We start from the raw sequence: 23,190 nt of genomic DNA on the forward strand, positions 1-23,190 counted from the left end.
AGAGAATCTGGCCCTATATGTGTTGTTATACTCTTAATTTTCAGGTGCTATAAATATTCATGCAAAAATTAGATCTGTGAAAAACAAAAATGCTTCAGTGCTGAGTATCATCAAGGCAATGTTTCTAATTCTCCATCATGATCTGTTTTGGTTAGCAGTAGCACTCCTATTCCAACCTGTGTCACATCACTACCCTGGCTTTATCATTACTGAATTCACATCATTCGTACTGGGGAGACCATTTTATTTTCCCTTGCATCAAAAATACATGCTTTGCTCTGTGGTGGAAAGTGGGCACAAAATTAATAGCAATTTTAATGAAAAGGGGTACAGTAGGGAGGAAGACTGGTAGTGGAGATACACAGTCAGATAAGGAGATTGATGGGTATATATTTGTATAAAAACATGCAAATCACAAAGGCTGACTGTTCTACCATATTAGTTTCCATTTGTTGTAGCTGTACAACATCAAAGCATTGATGTCCCTATCTATTGCATTTAGCGTTAATGTAATGGACTACCAAAAGAAATCAAAGTGAGAATTTCTAAGTCATTTCCTGGCAATTGAGACAGCAGGCACTTTCATCTGCACTGTAACTGTGGCAGTGCATTGATTTAAACTCCATCTGAGATCTCAAATGCTTTTATATTCTTAGGCCTCTCTGGCAGCTTCCCAGCCCCCCATCATAAAATTCTAGCATTCAGCTGAATGCCATCTTGCTTCCCCCAAAAGGAAGAGACATATTTCAGGTTTGCTACTAAACTGCACAAGATCTTTAAATAAAATAGCTCTTGAAATGCCATCCTACTAGAAAATCAACCTTTGACGCCACACATTCTAATGTTCTGACTGTAGCAATGGGATAAACAACGAAAACTCCTCGGATACCTTTGAAAGGTTCTGCAATGGATAAGCAGTTTTGCTTTTATGTTAATTTGGATGAGTTTGCTTTGAAATGTTCCTCACTGATATGCCCAGAAGGTAAGGAAAAGACTTAGCCTCTTTGATTTAGTATTATACTATTTATACAAGTTTAAACATCTTTATAATCATTTAATGCTTTTTTTTTTTCATTTCAAATTCTCCTTGAGAGCTGTTAAATTCACAGATCTACCTTTTTGTCTGAGAAGTATTTATGAATCTCTTTAGGCTATTTTTTCAATGTACAGTTGAGATCTTTGTCTTATAGCTTAATTTCTATTGGCTTAGATTATATTGAAGACAGATGGTACTAAATAAAAGCAATATAAACCCAAGCCTTGTCAGATAATGCGTGTATCAAAAATTTCTAAGAGAAGTATGACAGTCATAAAGGATAAACATATAATTTAAATCTCAGTAGTGCTTACATATGATTTTAAAAACTATCCTCTGTAGCTGGTAGCAGTCTACTCAACTCAGTGAAGAACATTTTTTGGTATATAGTGAAAAGTGCTGCATTACCATTGTACATGAAGATTAATACATCTATTTAGATTAACACAATCTTCAAAGAATCAGGAAATCAAACTCAGCACATCCAGCATCCCTAGAATATTTCCGCCCCTTCTTACAATTTGGGAGAGGTGTGATAAGAATGAAAGCATCCAAATATGATGTTCGAGCGCAAAGGTCCTCCAACTGTACTAGTAGTCTGCAGATGGTGGTCTGTGGAGAGCTGTCTGGTTATATAATTCTGGCTCCCCCTCCTCCTTTATAGCAGTAAATTAAATTATAGCAGATAAACATACATTGTATACTTTCCTAAACTTACTTCTATGTATAAATGATTGCTGAAGTAGTCTGGAAAATGTTGCATGATTGTGAGAAGAAGGGGAGGTATTTTTGAGATAGTGTGTCTCACACCCTAAAAAAGTTTGAGATTCTCCCTTCTAAAAGGACAATTTCATGACTAAGAAAACTCATCTGAAGTATCAATAAAATATAGATGGAATTATTTGATTCATTCACATTAACTGCTAAGTTACTTTAGGAATATAGGGTAGCAGATGGGATGCTATTTAACAAGGCTTCAGAATGAAGTATTAAGATACAAGGCTCAGTTGGATAAACATTTTTAATCCTTCTTTTAAACATCACCTCTGAACAAAGGCACATGTATTTTTTGTACATGTAGGTTCTGAGTAAGCAGCGTGAAGGAATCACATTCTGGAGTCCACTCTGCTGATCTGGAGATTAAAAAGGAATGCTCTGCATTACTTTAATGCAAGACTATAGTATTCAATTAGTTCCAGGCATCCAGAGAGAACCGCTATACAGTACAGATGTACATGCAGGATTTTACAATCAGGACCATCTACTTAGGGAAACAAATATTATTTTACATGCCTTGAGCATTACAGTTATGAGCAATAATGTCATGATCAGTCACCCATAATGAACTGCACCATTGTATTGTAGGTAATTGTGCAACATGAAGGAGATACTTGTAGGCAGACATATTAAAATGCTGTATTTTAACAGGCCAAGTAGATGTTTAGATTATACACCTGTCTTTGATCGTCTACCTATATATGATGAAGTTAAGGCAAAAAGCTCTATCCTGTGCCAAGGAGCAGGAAAATCATAGAATCATAGAATACTAGGACTGGAAGGGAATTTGAGAGGTCATCGAGTCCAGTCCCCTGCCCTCATGGCAGGACCAAATACTGTCTATACCATCCCTGATAGACATTTATCTAACCTACTGTTAAATATCTCCAGAGATGGAGATTCCACAACCTCCCTGGGCAATTTATTCCAGTGTCTGACTACCCTGACAGTTAGGAATTTTTCCCTAATGTCCAACCTAAACCTCCCTTGCTGCAGTTTAAGCCCATTGCTTCTTTGTTCTATCCTCAGAGGCCGAGATGAACAAGTTTTCTCCCTCCTCCTTATGACACCCTTTTAGATACCTGAAAACTGCTATCATGTCCCCCCTCAATCTTCTCTTTTCTAAACTAAACAAACCCAATTCCTTCAGTCTTCCCTCATAGGTCATGTTCTCTGGACCTTTAATCATTCTCATTGCTCTTCTCTGGACCCTCTCCAATTTCTCCACATCTTTCTTGAAATGCGGTGCCCAGAACTCGACACAATACTCCAATTGAGGCCTAACCAGCACAGAGTAGAGCGGAAGAATGACTTCTCCTGTCTTTCTCACAACACACCTGTTAATGCATCCCAGAATCATGTTTGCTTTCTTTGCAACAGCATCACATTGCTGTCTCATATTCAACTTGTGGTCCACTATAACCCCTACATCCCTTTCTGCCATACTCCTTCCCAGACAGTCGCTTCCCATTCTGTATGTATGAAACTGATTGTTCCTTCCTAAGTGGAGCACTTTGCATTTGTCTTTATTAAACTTCATCCTATTTACCTCAGACCATTTCTCCAATTTGTTCAGGTCATTTTGAATTAATGACCCTATCCTCCAGAGTAGTCGCAACCACTCCCAGCTTGGTATCATCTGCAAACTTAATAAGTGTACTTTCTATATCAATATCTAAATTGTTGATGAAGATATTGAAAAGAGCCGGTTCCCAAACAGACCCCTGCGCAACCTCACTTGTTATGCCTTTCCAGCAGGATTGTGAACCATTAATAACTACTCTCTGAGTATGGTTATCCAGCCAGTTATGCACCCACCCCGAGTTATGCGGATCTGACTTATACAGGCAGTCCCCGAGTTATGCGGATCTGACTTATGTCGGATCCGCACTTACGAATGGGGCTTTTCTTGCCCCGGAACTCGCGGGCGGTGGGAACACCCAGACGCGCAGTGGTCCCACCACCGCGTCCTCCGGGGCGAGAAAAGCTGCTCCGGGTGTCCCTGGTCTGCTGGGGGGGGGGGGGTCCCCAGCAGACCAGGGACACCCCGAGCAAAGCCGCAGAGGCGGCGGGGTCCCGCGCCTCCAAGGCTTTGCTCCGGAGCAAAGCCACAGAGGCGCGGGACCCCGCCACCTCCAAGGCTTTGCTCAGGGTGTCCCTGGTCTGCTGGGGACCCCTCCCAGCAGACCAGGGACACCCCGAGCAGACCAGGGACACCTGGAGAAAAGCCTTGGAGGTGGCGGGGTCCTGCGCCTCCAAGGCTTTGCTCTGGAGCAAAGCCGCAGAGGGGCGGGACCCCGCCACCTCCAAGGCTTTCCTCCAGATGTCCCTGATCTGCTGGGGACCCCCCCTCAGTGGACCAGGGACACCTGGAGCAAAGCCGCAGAGGCGCGGTACCCCGCCGCCCCCGCGGCTTTGCTCCGGGTCTCCCTGGTCTGCTGTGGGGGGGGGGGGGGCGCGCAGCTAGTGCGCCCCCCCCCAGCAGACCAGGCTTTTGTTGTGGACACCTGGGGTAGAGCAGCTGGGGTGCTGTCGGGCTGGTCCTGGGGGGACCTACCTGGCAGTGCCCCAGCTGTTCTGTCCCAGGCTCCAGATTCAGATGCTGTTGAAACTGATCAGTGGCTGATTCCAGGAAGCTGGGTGCAGAGCAACTCTGCCTCGGGCTTCCTGTAGTCAGCCCCTGGTCAGTTTCAGCAGCAGCGGCTGAATCTGGAGCCAGTTCCGACTTACGTACAAATTCAACTTAACAACAAACCTATAGTCCCTATCTTGTACGTAACCCGGGGACTGCCTCTAGTAGCCCCATCTAAGTTGTATTTACCTCGTTTATTGATAAGAATATCATGCGAGACCATATCAAATGCCTTACTGAAGTCTAGGTATAGCACATCCACTGCTTCTCCCATATCCACAAGACTCGTTATCCTATTAAAGAAAACTATCAGATTGGTTTGACAGGATTTGTCCTTTACAAATCCATGCTGGCTATTCCCGATCCCCTTGCCACCTTCCAAGTGTTTACAGATGATTTCCTTCATTACTTGCTCCATTATCTTCCCTGACACAGAAGTTAAACTAACCAGTCTGTAGTTTCCTGAGTTGTTCTTATTTCCCTTTTTATAAATGGGCACTATAGTTGTCCTTTTCCAGTCTTCTGGAATCTCTCCTGTCTCCCATGATTTTCCAAAGATGATAGCTAGAGGCTCAGATACCTCCTCTATCAGCTCCTTGAGTATTCTAGGATGCATTTCATCAGGCCCTGGTGACTTGCAGGCATCTAACTTTTCTAGGTGATTTTTGACTTGTTCTTTTTTTTATTTTACCTTCTAAAACTACCCTCTTCCCACTAGCATTCACTATGTTAGGCATTCCTACAGACTTCTCAGTGAACCAAAACAAAGAAGTCATTGAGCATCTCTGCCATTTCCAAGTTTGCTGTTACTGTTTCTCCCCTCTCACTGACCAGTGGACCTACCATCTCCTTGGTCTTCCTCTTGCTTCTAATGTATTTGTAAAAAGTCTTCTTGTTTCCCTTTATTCCCCTAGCTAGTTTGAGCTCATTCTGTGCCTTTGCATTTCTAATCTTGCCCTTGCATTCCTGTGCTGTTTGCCTATATTCATCCTTTGTAATTTGTCCTACTTTTCATTTTTTATATGACCCCTTTTTATTTTTAGATCATGCAAGATCTCATGGTTAAAACAAGGTGGTCTTTTGTGGTATTGTCTATCTTTCCGACACATCAGAATAGCTTGCTTTTGGGCCCTTAACAATGTCCCTTTGAAAAACTGCCAACTCTCCTCAGTGGTTTTTCCCCTCAGTCTCGATTTCCATGGGACCTTACCTATCTGCTCTCTGATCTTACCAAAATCTGCCTTCCTGAAATCCATTGTCTCTATTTTGCTGTTTGCCCTTCTACCCTTCCTTAGAATTGTGAACTCTATGATTTCATGATCATTTTCACCCAAGCTGCTTTCCACTTTCAAATTCTCAACCAGTTCCTCCACAGCTTCCCCCCTAGTAGCTTTTTCAAACTTCTTAAATAAAAAGTTGTCTCCAATGCAGTCCAAGAACTTATTGGATAATCTGTGCCCTGCAGTGTTATTTTCCCAACATATATCTGGATAGTTGAAGTCCCCCATCACCACCAAATCTTGGGCTTTGGATGATTTTATTAGTTGTTTAAAAAAAGCCTCATCCACTTCTTCCAACTGGGTAGGTGGCCTGTAGTAGACTCTTAGCATGACATCACCTTTGTTTATAATCCCTTTTAGCCTAACCCAGAGACTCTCAACACTTCGTCTCCTATGTCCATCTCCACCTCACTCCAAGTGTGTTCATTTTTAATGTATAAGGCAACACCTCCTCTTAATCAAGCTCCCTAAACCTGACATTTTAGGGTGCGTCTAGACTACATGGCTCCATCAATGGATCAGCTGATTGTCGGCCCAGTGCGGTGGCCATTTTTATTTTAATGAAGCGGGGATTATTTAAATCTCTGCTTCATTGACTATGCTGAGTAAACTACTTTACATGGCTCCATCGAGCCATGTAGTCTAGACATACCCTTAATATTGAAAGGGAGATCCAGGTCTGAAAGTCAATAACCCTTCTAAAATCTAGTTAGCGTTCTACCTCACAAGTCATATTCAGACGTAGGGAAAAATTATTATTGGTTCAACTATTCTAGAGAGTGTGGAAGAAAACAAGCCTTCACTCTGCGTTTGTGAGCAACAAGTAGTCAGAGACAGTTTATTCGAGCAATATTGCAAGGGAAGAAGCCGCTGCTAAGCAGATCGTCGAATACAAGCAATTATGAAGCAGTTTATGTACTGTCCATTAGATATAATAACATTAAACAGTTAGTCTCCTTCTCATTACAAACACCAATGGCTAACAGTTATTTTAGTTCCACCCAGACGCTCCTTATCTCAAGGTCCCTGGAGTCAGCATTCTATCCTTATCTCCGTATGGAGGCGAGAGGCGAAGGCAGCGTCTTATTACAGCTCTTGTGTTGTGAGGCCACAAACTTAGCCTGACTCTTGCTCTCTTGCTAAGAAGACCAAGATGGCTGCACACAATTCCCTTATTCTCTTTTCCCTGCCTCCACAAGAGTCAAAAATTCCATCACTTCTTGACTTCTCTGGATGGACTTTCCTTGACCTTAATAGAGAGCACTGTAAAAGGTCATGTCAGTAGTGAACAATATCACTATCACGTAAGTAGCCACAGGTTCAAGTAACTGTTGTGCTTGACTCAGAAAAATGGTTTTCATCCTAGACCGTTCTGAACAGGCAACAAAAAGATTTGAAATTGACTCTTACATCCCAGACCAGTATCCTAGCCACAAGGCTATAAAGAAAGGGACTTTGTCTCACACATGAGCAACCTGAAAACCTGATGGAATATTCATTGACCACAATAAGTTTAAATGAAACATTTTGGTTTCAACAAACTGGCATTTTTCTATGGAAAAAAGTTTCATTAAACATTTCTAACGATCTCTAATAAACATCTCTTGATGCAGATCCTCATGCAACCTGATTTTTGATAGCTGCAAGCAAGTCGATAAAAACTAACCAGCACACCAATTTTCCCATCTTTGGACCACAGTTTTGCCTGGCAATGATTAACCTCTCATCCTTCATAATCTCTCCTTTCAGTACTGTTTTATTTTATTTCAGCTACAATTGCTTTCATCCTTTATCAACTTGGCTGTAGGAATTTGTGATTTAGCTAGTCTTCCCTTTAAAGAATGAAATTCATGTGAATAAAACAGTTCTGACCCTCTGAAGCCTATGATAAAAACTCACTTTTACACTTCCCAAGAGATTTTTCTTTCCTCTTTCACTGCTCAAATAGTAAATATCAGAAGGAAAAGAAATGGCATAATTTGGATGTTGAGAGAAGTTAAAACCTTCCTTAAATGTACTCGCAGATTCAGAAAATTTGTTTCTCAATTTGTTTCCTTCTAATTCTTTAATTCTATTTGCATGGATGAAAAGATCTCTCATGCTACATTATGGGAGGCATATGATGTTACAAGAATATCAACATGTCAAGGATCGTTCATTCAGATTATTTGCTTCTTTCTTGGAAGATTTTATTAGAACTGAGAAATTTGCAGCCCAGCCAGTTGGTCATGAAGTCAGACTGATGGTGCAAGCATAATCCTTCATAATTACACACACACTTCTGAGCTTTCCTCTCCTTTTCTTCTTTTCACTGCTTGCTACTTCCCAGCAGCAATGAATCAGTCGAGCTGCCATGATATGGAATGAATTTTTTTTACGTGCATATTTCCTTTCCATGATTGGCATCTCCGTGAACCTTTCATTCCCTGGTCTCACTGTAGCAATGGTTCTCAAACTATGGTCCACGGATTAGTAGTGGTCTAAGACTGCCTCACAGGTGGGCCATGGGTTTGGGGCTCGGGGCTCATTTCACCCATCCTGAAGCAGGGAGTCCATGCTGGTGCTCCAAACCTGGTCTTTCCCTCTCCCCCTGCGAGGTCTGAGTGCCAATGATGGCTTCCTGCTGGGCGGAAGGGGGGGCGGAAGGGGAGGATCTGGCTTGTAAGGGAAGGAAGCAGCTCTGTGGCTGGGGGAATGGCAATGCAGGAAACTGCTTGCCTGGAGGCTTTCCTCACTGCTCCCATTGGCCATAATCATAGCCAATGGGAGCAGTGAGGGGCGGTGCCTGGGAGCAGTGGACATCAGAGAGCCAGTAAGCATCCTCCATCCTCTTCATGCCCAGACTCCTCCCACCGCTACTCCACTTCTGCACCTTTCGTCCCTCCCAGACTCCCTCATCCTTCAGCTCGGTCTTGCACCCTACCTCCTACCCTGACCCCCACTCTCAGCCTGCTCCCGCACCCAACCTCTCTGCCAGACCCTCACCCAACCTCCTCCTGCACCCATTTTGTCATCATGGGTGGTTGGCTGGTGGTCCACAGAAAGGTCTGTGTTGAGCGAGGTGAGCTGCGGGCCAAAAAGTTTGAACAGCAATGCCCTAGATTCTCACAGAGAGGGCATGTGCATATTTCTGCATTGTCAGGCCTGGGAGAGGCTATTTGTTTTATGATTTACCATTGTGAATACAAATCCAAAAATTGCAAACAATTAAAATGCTCCTATTTTGCAATGCAAAGGCTTGTTTATTCACACATAAAGAACTGTCTTGCAATTATACAAAGTGCTGCTGGTAACCAGAGAAAGTGAGTGTCAAGGAAAAGGTTCTTACTAGAAAATCAAGTGGCCTTGCTGGTCTTCAGAAACATGACAGAATATAAGGGACAAGGCAGCTTTTTCACTAATCAAGTCCCTGACCAGTAGGGGCTTTAGATATTGAATCAGCACCTTGAATTTGACATAAGCAGACAATGCAGAATGTGGGGAAGTTAGCCAGTCACAGTGGCCAGCCTGACTTACCAGTAGTTTGCCCTTTTCATTGTATATTGTGCATTGTACATTGTCTGTTGCGTGGGCTGCCCATATCATGAGTCACAGTATGAAGACAGAGGTTTCTTGGGGAGAGGATAAACTTGGGGAGGGGATAAACTCTTGGGGAGGTTGATAAGAGAGGTAGGAAGGTGGGTAGACCCTTGAATAAGTCCCACCTATGTGTTAGTGAGTGCATCTGAGCTGGCAGAGAAAGTAAAGCAATAAGTCAGGTAAAGGGGTGGCACATTTTACTGAGGAGCCAGGGATAGCATCATGATTTTGGTCCATTTCTGGAGCAGAACAGTTATGCGGTGCCTTTTAGCCAGGGATTTGTGGCCAAGCCACAATCTAGATCTTTGGAGGGCGTCAATAAAAGCAGTAGCATTGCAAGTGGCCTACAGAAACATCCCTGGATTTCAGAAATACAGGCTGAAGGTGAAGAAAACAGGCATGACCATAGCCTATACATTTCATAACAGTCTAAAAATGTGTTTGAAAAGACCCATTATTTTTTTCAAATTAACAACTAAATAGTAAAGATTTACTAAAATTATGCCATGCCGGGGTATAAATTCAGGAGCCTCTACCATGAAAAACGCATACTGCAGAAAGTAACCTCTTTGTTCTATCCATTTTTTGTTACATCCACTAGAAATAATGACTGCAGAATCTCTTTCAACAAAAGGTCATTTATGTCAATGGACGAAACACAGAGGATCAAATCGCCTGCGGTAATTGCAAATTAATGCTCTACTGCTAAAGCATTAACTACATAATATTGATCTACAATTGAATCATACAGGCTACTGTGAAGTGAGTTTTACTTCAGTATTTTTGTGCTTTTATTGCTTTTTCCACAATATATTTTCCACTGGAATTTTCTATAATTGTCTCAATTTTTAGTTTCCTACAGTGTAATGACTTCTGAAAATGCATCTCTATTCCTCAAAGGCATTTCTAACAATCTACTAAACCATCAACATGACATGGTAAGGCACATGTGATACAAGTGACACACAAAAACAGAAGGAAAACCTTATTTTTATAGAATCAAAGCTTTAGGAAAAAGCTCACTTAAAAGGAAAAAAGTTACTTCAATAACACTGTGCTCTCCAGCAAACTTACTGTAGGAGACCAAATTTCAAAATGATACAGTAAAAAATGAGTAGTTATGTAAGAAATTTAGGATTGCATAATATATGTATGTCATGTTTATGTTGAAAAGTAATAGGTAGAGGGAGATACGCTACGACCAAGCACAGTACTAACAGAACAGGTGTGGAAGCTTTTAAATGCATCCAAAATATGATTGAAAAGATAAAAAATAAATGCTCTTTCCAACCATTCCTGAAACTTCACAGACTGGAAGACCTACCTGTTTATCTTTTCATTCCCAAATAGTAATGTGTAATCCCTTTGGGCTTTAGAGAGCATGGCCCTTTGAAACCTTTCCCTGAAGAGGAGAAAATGCTGATTATTCCAAATGTGTAGAGAGTGGTCAAGTAGAAGGGGATATGGAGCTTTAGCTCCAGATAAAGGAGGACAGCAAGCAGGCCTCACCCAGTGAAGCAGCCCAAATCCTGACTGAAGCCTGGGAGGGACAGTGTCATCTATTGGGGACACCCTAAAAATGGGAGCCAGGAGGAGCACTGGGGTAGGGAGGAATCACCTGAGAAGGACAAACCAGAGACACCACAGATGTATGGGACTCTGAGTACTGGAGCTTGTGACTTTGCCTTAGGAATAAGGAGGGAGATTGTAGGTACCTAAACCCTGGTCTACACTAGGGAGTCATTTCAAAATAACCGCCTTAGGTCGAATTTAAACATGGAGTGTCCACACTACCAACCCCATTATTTTGAAATAGGTTGCTTTATTTCAAAATCTGTATTTGTTCTTTCCTTGGGGAATAATGCTAATTTCGAAATAGTTAGTTCAAAATAGTGTAAGTACGGATGCTCCGGTGCTGCTATTTTGAAATAACTACTCCCCAGAGTAACTGAAACTAATTACTCCCCAGTGATTCCTGGGGCTCTAAGTTGAGGTAGCATGTCCACACTAACGAAGGTTGTCACAGACTAATTTTGAGGCTTCCTCATGGTGGAGACATGCTATTTCGATTTTGTAAAATCAGGGGTTATTAGGTTGAATTTAGTTATTTTGAAATAATTCCCTAAGGCTGTGTCTAGACTGCAGGGTTTTTTCGAAAAAAGAAGCCTTTTTTCAAAAAAACTTCACCTGCATCTAGACTACAACTGCGTTCTTTTGAAATTAAATCGAAAGAACGCGGCTTTTCTTTCAACGGCGGTACTCCTCATTTCACAAGGAAGAACGCCTTTTTTCGAAAGTGCTCTTTCGAAAAAAGACGTTCTTGAATGCAAACAGGGCTTTTTTGAAAGAGAACATCCAGACTGCCTGGGTGCTCTCTTTTGAAAAAGCGGCTTGCTTTTTCGAAAGTACTGCTTGCAGCCTAGATGCTCTTTTTTGAAAGAGGCTTTTTCGAAAGTATCTTTTGAAAAAGCCTCTTTCGAAAGAGGCTTGCAGTCTAGACGTAGCCTAAGTGGGGAGGTTGTTGATCTGTGAAAGTTTGCAGACTAACAGAAGAGGACATTGCAGAGATTTGTTGAAGGCACCACCCGTTGTTGAAGGTTTGATTTTTTATCTAAGGTCAATATCATTTTGGTTTAAGAGCAGGTTATATCCATTTATTTTAAGTCTATTCCTCACTGACTTCAGCTATGTTGAAATAAGCCGCTTATGCCAAAATAAGTGTCCAAAGAGTTTTGCAATTGTTTTTCTAAATCAAAGTTAAACTAAGGGAAGTTTCTGGTATAAAGAAACCCTAAGAGGAAAAAACAGGGCTTGTCATTGTCTCTTTTGTGAAAATGATGCTAGAAAAAGATGAGCCTTGCAGTGTTCTCTAAAGGAGGTGTCCAGCCAAGTGTTCTATGGCGCACAGCTCCACACTGAACATGAATCACTTTAATCAGCCTATATTTAATTAGCATTCAAAAATTATTCTGGGTTTTCTAGGTTCAGCAAGTTATTCTTTAATTAGCCACTCCAGAAGCAATACCCATTCTGCTCTCTCAGTATTTACAAGTTAGAATTCTCCATTGTCTTCTGGGGCACGTCTACACACAAGAAATCCCCTCCGTTGCCCATCCACACATGCCTACACAATCTGCATCAAGGAAAAGTGCATAAGTCTAATGTAATGAACTTTCACCCAACCTGAATCAAAGTCCTTCAGAGATTTAAGTGCAACAGAAACATCATTCATTCTACTATATATAGTTAGTTATAGTTGTATAACATTTTCAACAAAAATCCTCAGAGGTTCAGTGAAAAAACTGTAGAATGTTATTTACACTTTAAGTCTAGGTTCAGTTTTAATTAGAAGCCATAAATGAAATGAATGCATAGTTCTGAAAACACTCCCTTGTTGATCATACTTTTGTTGTAGACAAATATTGTGCTACAAGTAGCATCATACGATTGCAGGAGAGGTGTTGCAAGAGAGACACAGTACTGAAGTACTGTACTGACATGGTTACACAGACAAGGTAGCTCCTTGATCCTTTTGTCAGAAAAGGAGAGTTTGAAATAAGCAAATAGAAGTTTTAACAATGAATAAGTGCAATTAGTAAAGCAAGTAGACAAAACAAGTTATGGGATAACCTTGCACACTCTTCTGCTTGTTTGATGCTAATACTGAAAATTCAAGACTGGCTGCCAGAGCTGCACATTTCCTACTGCTACTTCCCCTTTCCCCCGAAGATTTATAGGTACACCACTATCTCCCACCTCACACACAAATCCAGAACAATTCACTGTACTTTGCTTCTGGAGCTAACAAACAAATGGTAGCTTGGAAACCCAGGTGTATGCAATTTGCCAACTGCTGAGAGATTCACCATAGTGTCAGACCTGATGTTAGAGATCCCCAAAATTCTTAGCACTGTGTGACTCTTCAGAGCTCATGTAAATAATCCTGCCAGTAAAGGTGCCAGCCCAGGATTTTCACTTCACCACAGCAAACTTATGACTAGCCTTTGCCATCACCGCAGCTAACCAGTAAGGCTTGCCATACAAGGAATCCAGTTTTCAGTGTCAAAGAGGGTATTGGAAATGAAGGCATCTTCATCATGTTGTTGACTAACTACCATTGCCTCCAAACACAAGTCCCTGCCTTCACCTAGATGTCTCCCTTCCCTGATTACTTATAGATCCTGCAAGCTTCCAAAGACAAATGACACTAGCACCATGGGGTTGATGACCTGGTGAAAGTTGATGACACTATGACTATCTACCACCCACAGCAACTGTCCTCCTCCTTTATATATCAAAGATTCTCAGACAACTGCATAGGGCAGGCAAAAGACAGAAGTACTGATGGACCTTCTAGAACCTATACTAACAACACGTCCTATTCATGAAAAATCTGCAGTTCATACTAAAGTGTGACCAGAGCTTAGGAAAACATCAGTCAATGTAACCTAACTTTCTTGGCTAACTATTCCTTACCCATGGACTGAAAACTTCCTCTTCCAAAGACCTTGTACTGATCAACTTCATTTAATTAACAAGGGAAAGTGATTTAATTTGGAAACTTTCTAGATTAGAGGAAAAAGTACTACTTCACTCTTAGGAAGCTAGCCTTTTCTCAGGTCAGCACAATAGATTATAGGGCATCCACTCCATCACTAAATATCTTAAGTGAATGGCTCCTAGGAATGAATATGAAGCTCACAATATGAACATTTGTCTCAATGGATCAATTATGTTAATTTGTCCTTTTTCCTACGAAAAAGGTGAAATCTTTAGTTTTAAGATAAATTACAGTTCTGTGATAAATTGTTTATTATAACTTTTAAAGGAAAAAACCAAATACCTGTAGAACTGAAGCACCACTGTGAAGAAATTGCAGCCCACTCTCAGCTGAATCAATTCCTCCTGTTGCTAAAATGGGAAATCCTGGAAGAGCATGAGCTATAGCAGATACTGCTCGCAGGGCTATGGGCCTAATAGCACTTCCTAAGGAAAATGAAAATATAGTGTTAGCAAGTTGGAATATTCTGCACTTAGATATGATGTGTGCATGCATGCCCATCATGGGATGGCAGTATTGTACTAGACAAACCACTAATATCTAGAACTAATATCTAATTCTAATATCTAAAATATATATTAATTTGTAAATCAATATGTATAAGGTTTCAAATAGTATTATTACATGTAAAAGTGTTAGGAACGTGGGTGTAATAACCCTAAAATTGTACAGAAACACTTGCATATTTATCTGGATAAAACATAAAAATTGGCTTAAACATTTAAGCATCTGTTTTAAAAGAACAAGGAACAATATATTTAGAAACAGAAAACAATTCCATACAGTAAATTATAGACATACAGCTCTACATTTTCACATTAGGTATCAGGCCGCTACTATGAACACTGGTATTGAATTTGTTTTACATAATCTGAATCAAACGTTTGGTTTAAAACTACCATTCCCAATGCACTTTGACATTTGGATATTATTTAATATATATCCTCTGTGGACACATTCAAGAATGTTGGTACCTCTTTAAGAAGCCCAGCTTTGATCAGATTATTCTCTAAAATTGCATGGTACTATTCAAAGTTACTCATATGCATGAATGGTTGCAGGACTGTGGTTTTCATTTTTGAAGTAGTATATGAGGATTTGGCCACTCAATCTCTTAAAGCATTTATGGGAATCATGATAAAACCCTAGTGCACTGTTTAGACATTTTACTCCATTCCATTTAAAGTATATTGAAGTTTACATGAGTATTAACAAACACATGAGAATACAGCTTGTATTACACACTAAATTATATGTGTTGCTGGCATATATTCTGCTATATTTTTAGACTATTTGGTATTTAAACCACTAAAAACTTTTTATACTAAAGTATCTGGTGAATTTAGAACAAAAACACAGTGAGTTACAGCAGTGTCTTGCAGTAGAGCAGGGATTGCACATGGCACTGGCAAGATGCATACAGAAGAGTATTTCATTAACAGGGAAATTGACTAGGGATCTGTCTAAATTAGAGAGAAAAGGTGTTTTTTATATTGAGGTAGACAATTTGAAAAGCCTGAATACCTTGTGCAGACATGATGTCACACATTTATAATTTTATAGATATTGGCTTGTGTAACAGATTCTGCCCTTCATGCGTGCGCCCCTTGGTGGCTGAGGAGGGTCTTACAGTGTTTACTCCCGTCTGCATGCGAGGCAATGTCCAGTCAGTTGCCAGAGATTAGGCCTCTTCTTTTACCCCCCCTGTGGTTTGCAGGAGGGTTGGGAGGGACCCTTCTGTGTCCTGGCCCAGGGACCCTCTAAGAAGCAGTTACCTGCTGAGTTTCAATGTATTCAGTTGCTGTCACATTCTTGGGCCACTTCCCCAGGATGCTGTTCCATCAGCCCTTTTCTAGGGGCTTGTGGCTGAGTCCCCCTTGTCCAGGGTTCTGCAGGGTTGTCTTTGGCTTTTTGGCTAGCCTTTAGCTGCAGGATCTGGCCCTGATCAGGTACAATGCCCAGCTCCCACTCAAAGCTGTCCAGAGTGCTTCATTCCCTAGTCAGCCCTGAGGTCTCCCTGGGTCAAACTCCAGGAAACCTCATTCCAGGAGGAATAACAGCTAATTCGATTTAGGGCCTTAATTCAGAATCCTGTTTCACTGCCACGTTTAGACGCGGGCAGTTACTTCGGGCTAATCAATTTCTAAAATGGCGACCAGCTGGGAACATGCTAATGAAGCACAGGATATTTAAATCCTGCACTTCATTTGCAATTTTGGTTGCCCTCATTAGCCTCCCTAGATCGAAATGGGGGGCTAGTGTAGACATACCCTAACAGAAGAGTAATTCCCACAACGTTGAATGCAGTACACACACACTCTCAATTCCCATCTGAAAGTGAAAATAATAACACATGGATACTTCAGCTATGCATAGTTGTCCTGGTAGGGATCTTCATAGAGGATCTAAGGTTAAGCTAGCAGGCTGCTGTCTAGAGAGTTGTCCACCCTTTTTCATGCTTTACACTTTATATTTTTTTAAACAGTGGTCACCTTTGTTAGAGTGGATGCTACCTGTAGTAAGTTGATGTCTGTTCATTGCTATCACAGCACACTTGGTACCACAGACAGAGTGAATGAGCAGTACAACTCTGCACATCAAGATGTAGGACCTGTCAGTTTGCTTTAAACCAGGAAGCTGTGGTTTTCCAGTAGAATTTTTCATTTTAAAAAGGACACTGTTTGCCAATGTCATTTTTCCAACAGAAATCTGAAAATTTGGTTTACTTTAACCATTTCAAAACCCTTCTTTCTTCAGCTCAGGTTGCCTCCAGCAAAATGTCACCTCCTCCTAACAAACCACTGATACAGGCAACACCGGACTTCAAAAACAGGCTGTCTGACAAGTCTGTCCCGTCAGTACATGTTACAGAATCAGCATCCAAATGCCTAGATAAGTTGTCTCTACTGACATCTGCTCCTGATTCAGCACATGAATTATCTTCTTGGCTTATGCCATCTTTAGCTGCTTCAGCACTGATCCCATCTCATTATTTACCAACCTGACATTTTCTCCCCCTGCCAACAACTGAACTCTGTTTTTTCCATCCCATCGACACCTGGGTGAGAAGCAGCTTTCACAGTGCCTGGTGAGTCTATCTTGTTAATGTGTATCTTCAAGGCATGCTGGATGTTCTTGAATATCTGGATTATTGATGTGTTCTTTGAATAGGTACCATTTTGCACTGAAGTTATGCTTTGCTCCAGCAACAACTTTAGAGAGACTACAGAGAGAAATAATATCTTCACCATGAACACTTTCAGAAATATGAAGGGACAACTTAGCCTAATGTAACAGTTTTCTGCCACCAGTCCTGGTGTGCTTTTGGGCAATTGAGTGATGATTCACAAAAGCTGGAAACTAATGAAAATTCATTATAGAACCCAAGTAAAGATAACAGCAAAACAGAATCACAAAAGAGGAGACAGACGACACAAAACATTCTAGTGGGCAGTGATGCTCTAATATTTGCAGTCACTTTAACCAGATCACTCATAATAAGATTGTAAAGAACAGAAAGATGATAAATGATACAATGAGTACTTATTCTTAGACATTATATAGCACCATAGCAGAGATGATGGTCAAGTCTTACAGATGACTCAGCTCAGAATAAGGGTATCATGCAAGACATTTTTTCAAGCTTTTATTTATTAAGTTATCTGTGTGGCCCAAAAATACACATTACACAAACAAGACCATTCAGAGCTCAGTAAATAAGCACACAAAATGCATCAACAACTCATTTTTTATGAGCAAGACTGCAAAGGAAATCCAGTTTTAAACATTGGTCCATCTAGTGCAAAGTGCAGTTTGCGCCAGTATCCAGAAACAGATGCTTCAGAGAAAGGTACAAATAATTCAGAAGTAGGCTTATTATGAAGAATTTTGTTCTTAAACCACAACAGTTAAAGGCTGGTGTATGTCTTGAGGAATAAAGGCTTATTCCTCTTCTATTTTAAAAAATATTGATGTGAATATGGATGTTCGCATTTTCCATATAAATAGCCAATCATTTTCTTAATTGTGTCAAAACTTTGACATAATTGATATCTTGTGGCAACTAGTTCCACAGAATTCCACTTTATGTGAAAAAATATATTTTGTATCTGTTTTAATGTTCTGCTTATTTAAATAAGAGTCTCCTTAAACAGAGGGGATGAGGAAGGAACCAGTGACTGCTTGCTAAGGTAGTTCCACAATAAAAGTAATCAGAAAGGACTTCCTTCATTTCAACTAATCAGTGGTGTGACTGCAGCAGCACAGCAGAGAAAATAATGACTCCATTACAAGATGTTTGGATCTCATTGGATAGGGTGGGGTTTTGATGGCGCTAGTATAATGAATAGATTATTTTTCTGGAGCTCAGACACTCATTTTCAACAAGTTTCCAGTTGTCTTTATATCCACTGTGCAAGTTGTTATTGACATTTGGTAATTAGTAAATCTAATGGTAAATGTTTAGGTACAATTGGAAAGGAACAATATTAATCTAGAACCCAGTGCACCACAATTGACTGACAGGTGGCAAAAAGACATATTTTGAAATACTGAAACACAGAAAAATATGGAATAAATAAATAAAGAGTGACTTTAATAAATATTTGATAAAACAAGACAAATGTGCAGTGATTTTGGCCCAGAGTTTAATTTATTTTTACATGAATGCCAAGGGAGTTAAAATTATACTTCCTATTACAGAAATGTATAAATGCCTCTTGATGAGGAAGAAATAAAGGAAGACTGGAGGGAAGCAGATATAACCCAGCCTTTCAATAGGCTTTTGGGCAGGATCATGAAGAAAATGGCTAAACTTACTGAAAGCCAAGGGGAAATGTTAACAAAAACGAATCACTAAGGTTTCATAGAGTGGAAAATGTCTGGTAAATCAAATGGAATTTTAAAAAACCAACAACAATGCTATGGTCCCAATCCAGCAATGTATATCAGCACTCGGGACTTCAATGAGATTATTTACATGCTTAAAGTTTAGTACATGACAAAATGATTTGATATATTGTTTTTATTTATAATTCTACTATGTCATTGTTAGTCTCTAAGGGTATGTCTACACTACAGTGTTATTTCAAAATATCTTATTTCAAAATAGTTATTTTGAAATAGCTTATTTCGAAATAACACGTCTACACACAAAATGCATTTCGAAATAGCACATCCACACTGAGTGAACTTTGAATCGCATTGAAGGCTGGCCTGAACCAGTTCCAGCAGGGGACCAGGTTAGAACTTACTGTGTGGGGCTGCTGCCTGAGGCTATCTGAGGTCTGTGCTTAAAGGGACCCCTCCCTCCCCCGGATAGCCAGTTCTCAGGTTTCCCTGCTTGCTTGTCTACCTCGATGAGGGACAGCAAAACATTTTGTCTCTGTGTGCTCTGATTGCCCTCACTTGGGACACCACATCATTCTGCAACATGGAGCCAGAGCTGCCCCGGGCTCTCTGGTGCTTCTCTTGGACACGTTGCTGCGAGCCTGGCTGCACTTTCTGCAGGCTGCCATCTGGGAGGTCCATTGGGGGGCTGTCAGTATCCAGGAGGCCCTACGGGAGAGCTTCCACTCTAAGGAGCACTAAGAGCCTTCCTGGTCTGCCCCACTGGGGGCTTGTGCCTCATTCCTCTCTCACGTCCTTCCATTTACCCGCCTCAAGCCCCCTTCCTGATGTCAAATAAAATACATGTATTTTCATGTACACAAACTCTCTTTATTTAACAAAACTGGGGGGGGGGGGAGGGAATGAAACTCTGGTGAGACTAAGGAAAGGAGGTGGGAGAGGGGAGAAGAGAGAGTAGGAGAGGGGAGGGGGAAAACCTGGGAGGAGGGAGCTGGAAGGGGGAAGCAAGGGGAAGAAGGGGGAGGAGAAGCTCAGGGCTCAGGACTGGGGGTCTTTCCGGACCAACTTGATTGTCATGCAATCCTGCTCCTGGGTTCGCATGTGGCCTTTGGTGGCCAGGCTGGCAGCTATCCTGCCATAGATGGCCACATTCCTCCGTCTAGTGCGGAGATCATGGACGATGGGGGCATCCCCCCAAACCTGAATAAGGTCCATGATCTCCACCCTGGACCAGGAAGGCACCCATCTTCTCCAGGCCCTGGCAGGCTCCTGGGAGCTGGCAGACTGTTCCTGGGGAGCGGTGGAGGGCTGGCTGCCAGTGGCTTGCTGGCTCATGTTTTGGGGCCACTGGGTCAGAGGCAGTGACTGCTGGCTCTGGGCTGGCAGGCTTGGAGCTGGCACAGGCACTGTGGACAGAGTCTACCCCATTAAGGGCTCTGGGGAAGGTGGAGGGAGAGAAGTGTTCTTGGTTGAGGCTGGAGTGGCCGCCAGGGCATCCTGGGAAGGCTGGGGGCCCCCTATTTCAAAATAAGTGTCTACAACGCACTTATTTCGAAATAGCTATATCAAATTTTGTGTTATTCATCGTAGAATGAGGTTTACCAAATTTAAAATAAGCGCTCCGCTTTTTCAATTTTATTTTGAAATAGCGGTCTGGCTGTGTAGATGCTAGGAAAGTTATTTTGAAATAAGGGCTGTTATTTCAAAATAACTTTGCTGTGTAGATATACACAGACTATTGGAGTTTTACTGTACCTACCCATGTGAAAACAAATCCAGGTATCTCATAAGTATTAGGATATTAGGCTTGATACACATTTACAGTAAGGCACTATTCTCTACACTGGCAGCATAAAAAGGCCTCAAAGCACATCCACTTTAAGAGCACTTTATACTGCCAGAGTGGCTGTAAAGGCATCTGAGGGTAAATAAAAATCAAGCCCTCTTCCCCCACCCCTCCCCATTTAACTGGCCAGTGTGGGAATTCCAGTGTCACTCCTGTGATGATAATAGCAAAGCTAAATATAATTATTATATCATTATTTGTATTTTTCCACATATTTATTTTTTCTACCATATAGTTTGATTCTTGAAATTGTATATTTGGCCTTTAAATTAAGTTATATACAGCAACTAAAGGAACAGATAAATAAGAAGTCTCCTAATAACTACCAAACAGTAGCTGGTTAGCACTGAAATTCGATCATAATTCTCACTAAGTTTCTTTGCATGGCAACACGAAATGTAATTTTAATTTATTTATGTTATAGTAATTACTGTGGATCTTCTTTACAAATGGAAATTCAGGTTTGCAATACAGTAGACTAAACTTTACACAGAAAAAAGAAATACTGAGCATTCAAATTATTTTTAATGAAGAAAATATTTTTGATGCTATGAAAAGAAAAACAAAAATCTACCCATCACTTCCCTCTCGCAGATTATATACATATATATTCTAGCAAGGTAGATGAAGCTGCTCTCTTCCCAGAAGCTAAGTTAATAAAATCAGGGAAGGAAAAATCAGAAAGAGAGAGAGAAAGCAAATATCAGAGTTCGGGGGAAAAGGTAGAATGGGAATAGATCTGGGAAAGTTCACCATTCAGTTACTGTAAATAATCAGTTTCTGTAAATAGTAACAGAATGAGAAAGTTTGAAGATTAGACAAAAGCAAATAAAGGAAATTAATCCGATTTAAAAGGAACACTCTACACATGCTTGTATTGTATAATACTGATGTTTGAAAGAAACTTTCTATAGATAATCCATTTTTAGTAACTCAGACTAATGTACAAGACATTTGTAACTAATTCATTATTTGTCATAATTATTCTATATGTTCTTTCTCTCTCCCTCCTGTAGGTGGCCACCATAAACTACACTTATTAAATAACTCATTAGCAGGGTTTTCAATACTGTCATATCCAGATAATTAGCAATTTATTTAAATAACCAATTTCTGTGGAAATAATTGCCATGAAATGCCCTGAACCTACTTTTTATAAACTATAATAAAAGTGTTAAAATAATCCCTGACATTTGCAAATGCCATTAGTTCACCTTTCCTTTTGATAGTGCTATGGCATTATGTTTAAACAATTACCCGATAATGCAGCAGTTTAATGAAATAGTGCAGCAAGCACGTCCTTCAAAATGGCCAGTGAATGCATTTATATGCAGAAGAAAATTCAGTGAGCAGATATGTCTGGAGAAAAATATGATATACAGCTAGTATAAAACCCCAGAATGAAAGCTATTAGTACCACATAATTCTTGGAATACTAGTAAACATATGATGCACCAAAATGTCATGTTCAAGACGGATTTGGCTTATAGTTTAGGTGTTTAATTCAGAATCTGATTTATCAAGGAACCTGGATAACTCTTCTATCAGTGTACCTTTCGGAATCAATCTCGCCCATGACTAATTTATATAATAAGAGCTGTTTTGCCACATTGACTTATAAATTATTTATTGTTTCCATATTTTGTTAACAAAATACAATAGTTTTTGGTTTTACAGTTTAACCAATATGGAATTTTAGCAAACCTGGATTTTCCAAACCAAAGATGGACCCCAGAATATTTCCATTTAAATCTTATAATTACATGTTCATTTTCCAAAAATAATCTTTAAAGGAATATATGCCAGATTGGTGTTTACAGTATCTTAGATAACTGGTCACCAACTGTGACTGGTTTTGGTTTAAATTATATCATATTTCAATGGTGAAATCCCAGCTCTATGAAGTTAATGGCAAAATTGCCATAGATTTCAATGTGGCATGCTGCCAAATTTAGGACAGTGTCTGGGTCACTGCAGGTTTTTTTTTCTCAGCTAATGATGTTCTCAGTCAGTTATGTCCTCCAGAGGAGATGGAAATGGAGGAGAGTCAACATTTTCTGTTTTAATTATTTGTCTTTTCCTTTGCCATGTGTCAAAAGCCTGTCCTTCAGAATTTTAGTGTCTTTGAGTCCATTCTGTGCATGTCTGTGAATACCAATAATTATTTCACCCCATTTTCTCCCTCAAAACAAGACGGGAAAATGCAGGAAATGGAGGCATCAATTATGACAAAAAAGAAAGACCAAAAGTGATCGTTTCAGTCCCCCCCCACTTTCTAAATTACTAGCGATGATTATTTATGAACTTTCTGTTGTAAAGTTCACAAAATCACCAGAGTTCTTATTCAATAAATGTTTAGTTGTCATAGGAGATTTCTTTAAATTAATAAATGTTAGATTTGGGGAATAGAGAGAAAAGGAATATTTTTCTTATCTGTAAATGTTATTTCCCCTGGGGACAAGATCAGTTTCTAACTTGATAGGTTTTCACTTACAGCACACTTGCAAAGAGAGCAGGGAACAATAGGGGTGTAGGATTTTTTGGGATGCTCATATGAGCTCTTCGGCATGTGCTCCGAATATACCCGGTCATGAAAGTCACAGTATTTACTAGTCTCAGAGGGGTAGCCAT

At 40.5% G+C, this 23,190-nt stretch overlaps 1 protein-coding gene across 5 annotated transcripts in view; it reads right to left on the bottom strand.

Moving 5' to 3' along the window:
- Window positions 1-23,190, bottom strand: part of DPYD (dihydropyrimidine dehydrogenase) — a 680,031-nt gene that overhangs the window by 81,695 nt on the left and 575,146 nt on the right. For 4 of the 5 annotated variants that reach the window (XM_075936588.1, XM_075936587.1, XM_075936589.1 and 1 more), the window contains one exon: window positions 14,148-14,290. The exons of the other annotated variant lie outside the window; for it this stretch is intronic. In XM_075936588.1, coding sequence (XP_075792703.1) covers window positions 14,148-14,290 — 143 coding nt within the window. The remainder of the gene's footprint in view (window positions 1-14,147; window positions 14,291-23,190) is intronic. 5 annotated transcript variants of the gene reach the window in all.

Source organism: Pelodiscus sinensis, chromosome 9, assembly GCF_049634645.1.
Source record: "Pelodiscus sinensis isolate JC-2024 chromosome 9, ASM4963464v1, whole genome shotgun sequence".
NCBI lineage: Eukaryota > Metazoa > Chordata > Testudines > Trionychidae > Pelodiscus > Pelodiscus sinensis.